Here is a 13,442-nt window from a genome sequence, read left to right as displayed (position 1 = left end):
AATTCTAAAATGATACAGAAATTCCCTTTAGAGCTCAGGCTGTCGATTTTTTTCTTTTTTGAAAAATGTAACATTATTATATTGGATCAAATAACTTCTTTTCTTTGACGTTCTCGTAACTGAACTTTATTTTCCTTTTCTTCTTAGCTTCTCTCTGATGTTTTTTACTTTTTATATCTTTCTCTTTCTTTTTAATTCTATATTTTTTTTAGTTTTTTTTTTAATTAAGTAACAATTTTGTGAAAGAGGCGGACCCAGGCGGACCTTAATTATTGTGTCTGTGTGTATAATCTAAATTTATATCAAATCCAAATTTGACTTAAATCCGAATTTGAAGGCTTTTCTAAAATAAATGTATCGGTTAAGTAAACCATCATCATGCTAAGTTATTATGTTAAAAATTTAACTATATCACGTGATGGTCTTTCATATCATACCAAAGTGTAAATCTCAGTATAGCTTTAATTTAAATTTAAATTTTACTTTGATTTCAGTTAATAAAAAAAACTTTTATTAAATTGCTTACTTGGATTTCATTCTGCAAATTAAACCGCAAAACTTTGAAATTAATCTATTGTTATTCATAATTCGCCGTTCATAGATAAGAACTTGTCACATTTCTTCGGTTCTTATTCAGTCTTTCTGCGAATTCCGCCCATTCCTGATCGCGTAGTGAAAATTTAGTCCAAGAAGAACTCGCGATAAAGTGCAATAGTTTTTAAGTGATAGTTATATAAAAAAAACGCGAGATTAATAAAATGCTTGGATTGTGCAAAATATCCCTTGCAAAAGTGTATTAAACGTTGAATTTTCCAAATTTTCTTAGAATTTATCTGAAAATGTGCATATTTTTACAGTGAGGTATCTTATCGTTATCTCTCCTTATCACTAACTTTTTTTGATAAGCGCACCGAATTTAATTGATTCGTCTTCAGTTAGTCAGTGTTTGACTTTAGGAGTGTTTGGTTGAATTTACTTCTCAAAAGTGCATTGAGTAAGGTCTCAGGGAAAGTGAAATGGGTATTTATTGAAAAAAAAAGAAAACAAATAAAAGTGTTATCATTTCGTGCGTAATGACTTGAAGATTGCGACTAAATATTCCAGTGTTTAGCAAATCGAAAAGAAATTCTTATTCAACATGACTGAAACCATTCCCCTTACCCCAGATCGCTCTGTAAAAAGGTAAAATGATAAATGATAAAAATTTCTGGGAATTTTTGGACAAAAATGTGTAACGAAATTCACTATCGCAGCTACGATTTTGGGCAAAGTGAATCGCTATCGCAAGATAACGACCGAACCATTGATTCTTCAATCACTGCTTCAACTTCGATTCCCTTGAGGGATTTCAGGGTTAAGTACAGAGATTTTGACCGGCTGCCACAGACCAGTCAGCAGTATGTTGAGAATCGCAGTATCTCGAGATATGGCAATGCTTGGTCCAATGCCTTTCCATTTTCCCGCGCTAAGGTTCAAAGTGAAGTTCTCCCAGTGGATTCTGTGGGTTGGTTCAGCAATATCACTTGCTCCTGGATCAATAGATACCGAATCACTCGGGATAAGTTGCAGAAAATAGCCAATTTGCCTCAGCACCATCGAAATTTGGTCACTGATGCACCTGGAGCTCAACCTAAAGCTCCCTCCATGGACAGTGTTGAGATCAATGGACGCAGGATGAAGGGAAAGTATCGAGAAGAACTACAGGTTCATGGTCAATTGAAGGGATCAATGTTCAGAGTAGCACTGAAATTCTGCAGAACCAGACTCATCTTTTCCACACTGTTTCACTTCTTGGCAATCCTTGTGAGTTTCCTAGGACCAATTCTCTTCCTCAACCTCACGCTTCATTCCATGAGAAATGAATTTGAAGTAGAGAACAACAGGACTTTGGAGGAAATGAGTAAATCTTCAGTAAGTGATCCTTAACTTTAAATTTCAAGCGCTTCAAACGGCCATTCAAAATTTATCACTATTCAACTCCTAGAATCATTCCATCTTGACCAATCAGCTTCTCATGTTTGACTATCTGGTGAAAAATCATACTCAGCTTGGTATGAATGAGAGTGAGGTAATAAAGATATCACTTTCCAAATTCATTGTAAATATGATTCATTGTAAATTGATTTTCTTCATACAACAGGCATCTATATTGAAAATGCATCTTCAAACCATCAATTATTTCAATCAGAAGCACCTCTATGAAGAATCAAGCACTTACAACAGCATCATAAGTATTCTTCTCAAGACATTTTATCAATTCATTGATTCTCCAGACAATAATTCGTCTATCAAGGTATTTTTGGTAGCTTTAGCACAAAAATATGACAAAAAACAGCTAAGCAGTAAAAAATTAAATTTTACGTTTTTAAAAATTTAAATATTTAATAAAATGGGTCATATTTAGTAAATTTATAAGATGTTTGATGGTAAAAAGAAACCCTTTTAATTTCCTTTTGCCAGAAATTACATAAAAAATTTATGGCTTCGGCACACATTTTAGATCAGAGAAATTTCATGAAATCAAAATTCATCTCTTTCTTTCTCAATCGCTTTACTTATGTCTATCCTTTTCACTCTTCTTCTTCCTTTAAACATCTCAAACAATTCCATTTATTTCAAATCAAATTTGAGTGTGAAAAACTCAAAAAAGGAAAGGATGTCATATTTTCATGAATTTTTATTGAAATAAAAAGTATAACATATGAAGATCTCTCTATTGAATACGCTAATCAAATTTGATTGTTTGCTGACCAAATTTATTTTTTACTGCTTATTGTACAGAATCCAAAATTAAAAGCATTGATCATTTCATTCTTTCTTATTGATATCGCAAAGAATATGAAAACCCTATTTAAGCATTTGTAGCTTTGGCACACCTTTTAGATCAGGAAAATATCGTGTAATCGAAATTCACACAACGTTCTTTCTTAAACTATTTGCATATACCTCACTCATTCTTTCGGACTCTTATTCTTCTTTTGAACATCGAACCAAATTCAATTTAGTTCAATCGAATTTTAAGTACGAAAGAGTGCGGTAGATCTATGCAAAATATTTGAGAAAAGAAAGTTAATTTCGATTCGATTTTATAAATCATAAAATCGGCATTAAATTTACATATTTTAATGGCACTGGCACACCTTTTAAATTGAGTGAAATTCAATCGATATTGAAATTTGACTTCTTACTTTTTCAAACTCAAATCAGATAAATTTGTCTCTTTCTATCAAATGATAGTTGGAATTTCAATTTCATTTTCAATTTCAATTTTCATTTGACAGAAAGGGACAGCTACATCTGATTTCAGTTTGAAAGAGTTAGAGGTAAAATTTCAATCGATCGAATTTCAATCAATTGAAAAGGTATGCAAGAAAGCTTAGGAAGTTTTTGTGGATTATAATAAAGATAAATTTACTTCTAGGGAGATTTAGGCCAAGAAGACTGAAAAAATCAGAATCTTGCTTAACCCATTCAATCAATGTACTAGAAATACTTGAGATAGAATGTCCATATTTTGGTATTAGTTTCTTACGGATTAAGAAGGTTTTTATTTGAAAAGAAAATTGTTTTTATTTATTATGAGGGCACGGGGAGCCGCTGTCAAACACACGTCTTAACGGTCACTGAATTTAAATTCTTTACATTTTCATTACAAACTCTACTGATTTAGATAGTTTAACTATCCAAGACAACAAATTGGCAACAAGAATTCAAATCAGGAAAGACGATGAAGGCCAATTTTAACAAATTCGACGAGATGTCGAATTTTCCGTTCGCCATTTTGAGCAAAAATTTTGCATGACTTTCCGCGAAGGTAGAAAGAACAGAAAATGTATTTCCATCTTTGTTGGGCTATTTTTTCCAAGTAACGGAAGGACTAAAGTAATTAAAAATTTATTCCCGAAAGCAATTCGAGTTTCAGTTGCCCATTAAATCATTTAAAATCACTCAATTAGCGTATGATGTATAATATCATGGTAAGGAATGGGTTAAGAATCGGCGGTATCCTCCCCAAATACTTTCCTAAAATAGCTCGTAATTTTGTTAAGGACCCCAATTAGAGACAAGCGGTTTAAAACGAATGAATTAATAAGTAATTGCTTAAGTTTAGTGAAATTCACAAGTTTGCTCTATGTAAAGTGCGAAATTTTAAGGTTATCTTAAATATAACCTCACATTATTGCCTATAATTTCACGTTCTGAGCAGAAAGGATCCCAGAATTTTCCTACTTGGAAATTTGAAAGGTTAATAAAGCATTAGTGATGTTTTTTATCGGTTGAATTATTAGGGATCTTTTTGATATAAAATTGAGTATTTAACCTCAAAAATTTAGCTTGAAGACTCTAGTTTTCTGATTTAGAATTAGTTATTTTGAAACTTTATAGAACAGAGAAGTTTTTGCTCTTGTCAAAGCTCCAATAAAAAGCTTTTCTTATCAAAAAATTGTACGTAATTTTTAGGCTATGTTTAGCATAACATAACCTTACAGTATTTAAATACCCATTCAGTCAAGCAAAAATAATGAAAACCATGCGGATATTATTTTTCTAAACATGCTTTTTACAAACGATATAATCTTATTGGCAAACATTTTTTTTTACAGTTTTTATTTTGAAATTTTCTTAGAGAAATCTTTTACTTCAGGAACTTTAAAAGTTATTGAACCAAATCAAAGGTTGAATAATTCAATTTCTTAATTTGTTTTCGACTAGTAATTAATAGATAATATCTTTTAGTATTAATTACAGCAACAAATCTTTAATTAATATTGGTAGTTAATGTTAAACATAGTTAAGTGTTTATGGCGCTAGGACACCTTTTAAATTGAGTGAAATTCAATCGATTGAAATTTTACCTCTTACTCTTTCAAACTAAAATAACATATGTTTGCTCTTTCTGTCAAATGAAAATTGAAATTGTAATTGGAATTTAAATTTCAATTGAATTTTCAAATAACAATTTTAAATTATAATTTCAATTTCAATTTTCGTTTGAGAGAAAGAAATTGGTATATCTAATTTCAGTTTAAAAGAGTAAGAGGTAAAATTTCAATCGATTGAATTTCACTCAATTGAAAAGGCGTGCCAGCGTCATTAATTTTCACTTGAGATAACTTTGAAATTTGAATTCTAATGCCTCCGGCACACCTTTTAGATTGGTGTAATCTCATGAAATCAAAATTCGCATCTCTTTATTTCCCAAAAGACTTGCATAAGTCTATCCTATTCTTTTGATCACAAAATTAGACTGAACTAAATTTAATTTCATATGATGTTCAAAAGAAGAAGAAGAGTGCAAAAGAATAGAACAGACAATTGCTAAACTTTTAAGAAGAAAGTGATATGAATTTTGACTTTGTGATATTTTCCTGATCTAAAAGGCTTGTCTTTATGTGCTCTGAGCCAAAACAATCCATTGTAGGGGAAAGTACTCTCCCTTCGAACGTTCAAGCCTTCGAATAATGTGAATCTCTTTTACTTTTCCTAAAAGATTTCCTCATGATCGTCACATAATTATTAGTAATTGATAATAAGCTAACTAATATTTAATAAAAATGTTTAATTTTCTTAAGAAAAATTAAAGAAAATTCACATTATTCGAAGGCATGAACGTTCGAAGGGAAAGTACTTTCCCCTATATAGTCATTTTCCTGTTAAAATTGCCGGTTTTCTCTCTAAATCACATAAAAATATGGGGAACGATTAATTTAATTAATATTGTCATAATCATAATAGCAGTTTAATCATTAGTGGACTCCAAGAATAAGCAAGTCCAAAAGGTAAATTTTTTGCGACCCTAATCAATAAATCAGAACGTAGTAAAATCAGCACGGAAATAAAAGAAATCACTTTCACGAGCTCCTCAAATTGTAGGACAATATCTTTACGACCAAGGCTAAAATCACATGTCACGTAGACTGGTTTTAATCAAACACTTTAAAGCCCTATTTAAGTAATGTACACAGAATTTTCATTCGACTAGAAAAGACTAACAAAATCACACCCTCAAAATTGTATCATGAACTTTGTTCGCATATCCACATGATTTGCGCGGGAAAGCTTATCAAATTCCGGGGCAGCGATAAGAGGCTAAGAATACTGAATTAATCATGATCTAATCCAAATCGCTTCCTCAGGTCAATGCAAGTCAGGATCAATTGGTTAATTCTACTGATCCTAGGATGCAGTTCCAGAGAGAAGTTGGAATTCCTGTTCTCGATCGTATTGGATTTGCCGTTGGAATAGCACTGTGCTTTTTTCTCAAGACGCTCCTTTTGAGCACCAGCAATTGGATCAATATGAGAACTGCCATAAGATTGAGGACAGGATGCTTGGCTACGGCTTTTGAAAGTGTGATGAAGAGTGTTGTGACTTATAACATTGCTCCTCATCAATTGATGACCCTCGTTATGGATGAAAGCGAATACATTATGGAGATGATCATGAAGGGTCAACGATTTCTAGGAACTATCTTCAGTTTAATAATATCCTTCATCCTTGCGACATCCTTGCTATCTACACCAGGGATGTGGCCACTATTTGTCGTCTTTGGACTCTTGATACTTGCAGTAATAATTATCTTGATTTAAACATTGCAAAGTGGTCCTCTAAGGATTATCATTTTTTTCTAGTTTCCTCTGGCGAAGATATCAACGTTCCACCTGCGAAAATCCATGTCACATTTGGCAAAGAAGTTAACAGTAGTTGAAGAATTTTGTCTCTACTTCAGAGATATTGTGATATTTGGAAATATGAGGACTACTAAAAAGAATTTTCTTAACGCAGCTGAAGAGCAATATTCCTCCTCAAAGTGGTCATCGATTTTCTCAACAAACTTCTCTGGGAAGCTAACTTCTGCCATGCTCCTGGGAGGTCTTTATATGATGTGGTGTGATCCTCAAGTTCAAACCGAAAGCATTGATGTCCTAACCCTGGTAATATTGTACGCTTTCATTGTACAAAACTCCGTTGTTGAATATTTTCAATCACTTGGAGCTATTTTCACTGGGAAATCCGTTATGGACAAGCTAATGGTAGGGCTGTCTCTTATTTTAAGAGAAATTCCAAGACCGGTAGTAACAGCTTTTCTTTTCCAGAATATCTACAATTTAAAGTCATCCAATTCGGCAAAGCATAAACCAGAATCTTACAGGGTCATTTCGATCTACGATAAAGAGTTTAGGTGGCATTCCTCCAGCGATAAACACAATGAACCTCCAAAGGAAGAAATTGTTTTGAAAGTAAAAGAATTCTACGTGGCTAGTGATCAGATAGTTGGTATCACAGGACCTCCAAAGTCGGGAAAATCCATGTTGCTCTACTCTATTCTAGGCCATACAGAGTATTTACAAGGAATGGTTGGATTTTCAAAAGGAGCCTTTCAGAAACGCGGCAAAATTGCATTCTTCCCAGAAAATTGCGCACTATCATTGGGTACACTCAAGGATAACATCTTAATGGGGGCAGATTTCGATGAGAAACTCTTCTACGAAGCCGTAAATGGGGCTCAACTCAATGATATTCTCATTCGTCCTGGGATAGAGGATGAAGACATTGGATCCTTGGAACTCAGTGTCGCACAATTGGATAAGATCACACTGGCTCAAGCAATTTACACAAATCGCAATATTATCCTGCTGGACAATCCAATGAGCAGATACAGTGAAGCAACGGATGGTGAAGTCTTCAGGCTATTCAACAACTTCTTCAACATTCTCAGGAACCAGAAGAAAACGGTCGTTTTGGCAACCCAAGATCACAATGTAAGTTATATTCTTCAAACAGATTTACAATCGTTTTTTATTATTATCTTTTTTTGTAGTTCTTAGCACTTTGCGGAAGGATCTACATCATGGAGGATTGCAGTGTTGCTACTGAACTAAACTACCACGATCTGGAAAGCTATCCTAACTACGAAAACTGGAATAAGAACTACGGCAAGTTAAGAAATGTGATCAATGCTGAGAGATTTGATGGTTGCAATTCAGCAGCAATATCTCCGATGGTCAGAAAGGATAGCCAAAAGGCCAAAGGACACCTAAACGGTGAAGGAGCAGCTTCTGAATCTGAACAGGTCCTAATAGATAAAGAAAAAGGCACAGACTCCTCAATTGGTATTGGAAGTTTCGTTCTTATCTCCTCATTCCTTGCAATTCTGCACCTATTGATCGGCGGGACTTACATCACACTCCCAGGATACGTTATCCTGGCTCAAATACTCCCAATTGAGCTATGGATCTCTCTTATAAGTTTCGGTTTTATCTGCATATCCTTCATATTGGAGCTCATTGATAGACTCTACACCTCGAGGATATCAGAAAAGTTCTCCATGAAGCAAGATAAGGAAAAACTTGAACTGCTACTGTCGACATCAATGAACTTCCTCTACAACAGATCGGTTTCTGATTTGGTCTACATGTTCATGGAAAATTCTCAAGCACTCATTCAAGCCCATCGGAATATCATTCACAAAATTTCACTGATTCTGGTTGCAACGGGATTCCTGAGTTTTACAAATCCCTGGACAACTATTGTGATAGTACTTTTAAGTATCGGATGTACCTGGATCTATATTTTTCTGAAGACAACAGTGGAAGAGTTCTATGGGAAGGAATTTGAAATAAGGCGCAAGATGTTCAGGCATATTACCAATTCTATTAGAACGAGGCAAGTTTATGGAACCACTTCTAAATCCTTCAGAACTCTCTACAATATGTTGGAGGATAACTCAACTCTTCAGTTCATTCGAAAATGTGTAGTCCACCATGCTCTTTTCTTAATGAATATTTTCCTAGGTAAGGTTTTTGCATCCTTGAACGATTCTTAAGAAAACCTAAATTTCAAAGCACAAAGCAATCAAAATTAAACTGTTCATCCCTTACAATCTCTTATTTTAAGAGAATTCTAATGATTTTTCCTTTTTACAGCTCTTGGATTTTTCTGCACCTGCTGTTTAATGCTGCTACTACCAAATGCATCCTTGGATGAACAACAACTTCGATACACCTATGGAATCCTTCTCTACCTAATCATTGCCAGGAATTTCCAGGAAATCATTCAAAACGGACTATTTGACAGAGTCGTTGCTGCCAAAAACGCAAGGATCTTATCAGATCTTGTACATGATCTTGATAGAGCGAGAAGTTTCGACGTTGTAGAGTCTGTATCAGATTACAGCAAGAGTCTAACAGTGAGCTTTATGAATATCACCTGTAAAATGGGCAATGTTCGGAAGCTAAATATAAAGGATGTTCACGTAAATGCTGGAGAAAAAATTGGACTTCTTATGGATGGATCGCATTTACTAGTACCAATGCTAGGAAGGGTCCTAATACCTCAATCTGGTGTTATATTTTTCGGCCAGAAGGACATTGCATCCTTCCCAGATACAATTTTCTGCAAAATAGTCGGATTCATCTCCAGCAATCTTCAGCCAAGTTCTGCGACAATACTGTAAGAAATTTTCTAATAGTGCTATATCTTTTATTCTTCTAATTATGTTTTTTTTTTCTAGGTCTATCATTGATCCTTACAATGAGCGAAAAGAGGAAGATTTAATGGAAGCTCTAAGATATTTTGAACTTGGTCAGAAAATATCTATCCTTCCCAAGCAATTGAACGATACCATTTCGCATTTAACTGCCGATGAAAAGCAAATACTGTGCCTGGTGAAGATCTGGTTAGAGAGGCCAATTGTAAGTAAACATCGTTAAATTGAATATACAATTGAAAAGAAATTTTAAATAGATAAGAGGTTAGTTTCAAAAGATGCTTTTAGAAATAGTTATGAACGTAAGGCCCTTGACAGACCTGGTTAAATATCATTTCCATCATTTTCCACTAAGTCATCTCTCGGCTTAAGTCGTAAAGGTGTCTAGTGCATAATTCTTTTACTTGGAAATGAGGTTATGCATAACCTAACCACAAAAAAGAGGTCATTCAATAAAAGAAAATCAATATTATAATATGTATATCGAATTTCTATAATTTCTTTCAAAATTCAGCAAATAAATTTTAAAGTTAAGCTGGCTAAACACTAGACAAAATTTATTGCAATATTTCTTTTCAATATCCAATATTGACAAGGATTGCCTTCACATTACAAAGATTTATTGACATAAAAGATTCAATATTGAAGAAAATTGTCTAGTGGTTAGGCAAATATTGAAATATTTATTTCAATATGGAACATTTTATTCAATATTTTATTTCATTATTTTGAATGGCTACAAACTAGGCCAAATTATGTCCATAAAAATTTTCAAAGTTACATTGAAATAAAATTTCAAAGAAATTCTAAATATCAAATTGATTTGATATTTCCTTCAATATTTTTGAATGGTCAGGAATCTTCTTCGTTCAGAACATCACAGAACTGCCGGGATTTCCTTGTTCATGAATGAAAACACATTCAAGATCAAAATCTAAATCACAAAAGAAAATCCCAGAATATCTGTGATTTCCTGCAGGAACCAGGAGAATCTTCTGACCAACATGAGTATTCCGGGCGCACTTGACAAAAGATACAATAAAATCCCAGAAGATCTGAGATTTCCTAGAGGAAGTAGGGGAGACCTGAGAAAGATGGGTTTTTGGGAATATTTGAGCAGGATATACAGGAGAATCTCTGGTGCTGTCTACTATGATATTCTAAGATGTCTTCCTGTTCATAAACATGCTAATTCCAAGAGATGTTTTCGATTTTTGAAAGGAACTGAATCTCTGACTTAGAATGGTATTTTAATAATTGTAATATTGAAGTCAATTTGTTCAGTGTGTAGGCAAATATTGAAATATTGGTTTCAATAATCGCTTCAATACTGAAGCTTTATTTCAATGTCACATTGAAGTGTTATTATTGCAATAATTCGCTTACTGTGTAGACAGCTTTAGAGTATATTACACTTAATCAGTTCCTTTTCCTTAAAGCTGAAAATTATTAATCAAAAATTCAACTACATTGCAAATTAGGAGATTATGCTTCGCAAAATTTATCATGAATTTTGGAGGTTAGGCTTTCCACAACCTAATACTTTTGAAAATCAAAGCATTATTAATTTCCCAACACAAATGAGATTCTAGGTCAAATAAAACAATGAAGAGCCTTTAATCAATCATCCAGTAATGAATTTCGAACCTTTTTTAGCATTTAAATTTAAATACGCCTTTTTAGGTTATGTCACTTTCAAAGTTACCTCAAAATTCACAACTTTATTTCTGTAAATATATTTTTCCTAGAAGGTTTATTGGATAATGGACTTATTTCTCTTATTTAGTCAAAACATTAGTTGTGAACGCATCAGGTTATGTTATGCATAACCTCAAAAGCCAAGAATGACTTTATTAAACATTCCTTAGGATTTAGCATCCATATGCAATCTCTTTATCAATAATTTGGCTTGAAAGAAGATGACCTGACAAAAAATCCTGATGTAAAGTATCATCTTAGGTATACTTAGGTTAGAACTAGATTTTTTTTAAAATAATTTTATCATAAATAATAAGAATTTGTATATTTTCCCAGCCTGTTTTACAAATTGAACAGGACATCATTTTATTTATCTCTGTTACATTAGGAATAGTGATAAAATTACATTTAGACTTTGAAACTTTGAATTTTAAGGTTAAATCAAACATAATCTCAAATTCCAAACTAACCTTTTCATCGAAAAAGAGAAAATGCCAATAATTTACAAATCTATAAACATAAAGTATTTTAAAATTTAAGAAGCAATTCAGAAGTATTTTTAATGGCCAGGACGGTCAGAACCTAGGACTAATTTGTGAGGCTAGAATTTGATTCAATGAGATTTATAGAAGTTATTGATGATTTTCTTTTTTTTTGCATTGGCTGGATTATTTATTCATTCATTTTCAACCGTTTATCTTTATCGGGTTCGCGGGCCTAGGACACCTAGGTTAGCAGCCCAGGCCTCTCGATCCTCCGCCATTTTAGGAAGATAATCGCGGGCTATCCCAAGGCGCTCCAAGGCAATAGTTGAATTTGACTTGGCTGAATTTTCTGAATTATTCTTTTTAATTCCTCTTTATTTAAGATTCTGCCTTAAAATATATATCTTAAATCTCAAAGGTTACACTTAACATAACCAATTTGTTTTATAGATCTTTAACCCTTTAACGACGAGACACTTTTTATGGAATGAAAATCAACAATAAGAATTAAACTGAGAAACATAATCAATGATAAGTTTTACATTTAACCTTGGAAAGTCCAATAGAGTCTGATTCGGTGTATTTTGCGCTTGTATGAACGATAGGGACAAAAATAGCCCGAAAAATAAGTAATTTTTCTGACAATACCAATGAATAATATTTTTCGCTTTAATGAAAAATATTACGTATGAGTATTGTAGTTTTTATTGCCAAAAGGGTTTTGCTTAAAAAAAATTGGAAGTAAAAAAAAAAATCAATTATGAATTTGAGAATTTAAAAATTCGCCCTTTTTGAGCTTAAATATTTACTATATCGCAAATAGCTACAGACTTGCAAAACATATTCTAGATTCCTTCAACCTTCTAATTTACAATTATGTACAGACATAAGAAAAAAATAACTTTATGTAGTCAGGAAGAATTATTTTCTTTATGGGACATCGGTGTTCCAATCGTCCTTAAAGGGTTAAGGATTTTCTACAGAATTTAGCTTTGAGGTTAAATAAGATAATGAAACCTCTAATCAATCTTAAAATATTAATCAATTTCTGTGCTGTATTAGTTATCTGAATATGCTTCCAGGTTATAAAGTTTCTGAAGAAAAGAACTCGCAATTTAGCGGGGCACTCAATGGGTCAAGTGGTAGATCACTCGCTCTATGATGCAAGTGTCCCGGGTTCCAATCCCCTTTAGGTCACCAGGATTTTTTCTGGCGTTAAAGGTGTTCGGATTGCATCCAGTGAGCTTCACTGCACTTGATTCCACGGGCATGGGACTGACAACTTCATCCCGTACAAGAAAAAATAATGCATGTTTTCCCCTTGCGGAAAGGCCTTGTTCCTTTATGGAATGTTATGCCAGCATTATTATTATTATTATTATTATTATCATTATTATTATTATTATTATTAGTTATCTAAATATGCTTCCAGGTTATAAAGTTTCGAAAGAAAATTACTTTAAAAAAAAAGAACTCACAATTTAACCTCTTATTTATGAAATTTCTTCACATTTTTCTAGAAGATTAATTTTCTCAATGATGTTTTTTGCAGATCGTTATCGTTGAGAATCCTCATCCAGATGCACTTAACAAGATAAATTCGACAATGAATGATTCCTTTAAGGATGCAACAATCATCAAAATAGCAACTAGTCAGCATCAATTAATATCATGCAATCGTATTTTGTAAATTATTTTATTCTGCATTGCAAATCACTTTGCTACTTCATCAAAAATATATTCATGTTCGTTACAGAAATTTTGAATTT

The 13,442-nt window shown here is 33.0% G+C and overlaps 1 protein-coding gene across 1 annotated transcript; it reads left to right on the top strand.

Moving 5' to 3' along the window:
* Positions 1 to 589: 589 nt before the first annotated feature.
* On the top strand, positions 590 to 13,432 carry LOC129798652 (ATP-binding cassette sub-family C member 5-like). The gene is made up of 9 exons (XM_055841911.1): positions 590 to 1,182; positions 1,254 to 1,911; positions 6,138 to 6,569; positions 6,633 to 7,034; positions 7,098 to 7,763; positions 7,823 to 8,795; positions 8,928 to 9,453; positions 9,515 to 9,695; positions 13,226 to 13,432. Exons 1-9 carry the CDS (start codon positions 1,139 to 1,141, stop codon positions 13,361 to 13,363), a joined length of 4,020 nt encoding a protein of 1,339 aa, XP_055697886.1. The 5' UTR covers positions 590 to 1,138; the 3' UTR covers positions 13,364 to 13,432.
* Positions 13,433 to 13,442: the final 10 nt, after the last annotated feature.

Source organism: Phlebotomus papatasi, chromosome 1, assembly GCF_024763615.1.
Source record: "Phlebotomus papatasi isolate M1 chromosome 1, Ppap_2.1, whole genome shotgun sequence".
NCBI classification, from domain to species: domain Eukaryota; kingdom Metazoa; phylum Arthropoda; class Insecta; order Diptera; family Psychodidae; genus Phlebotomus; species Phlebotomus papatasi.
Note: the sequence above shows the minus strand (reverse complement) of the source record. Positions and strands in the feature narration are given on the sequence as shown.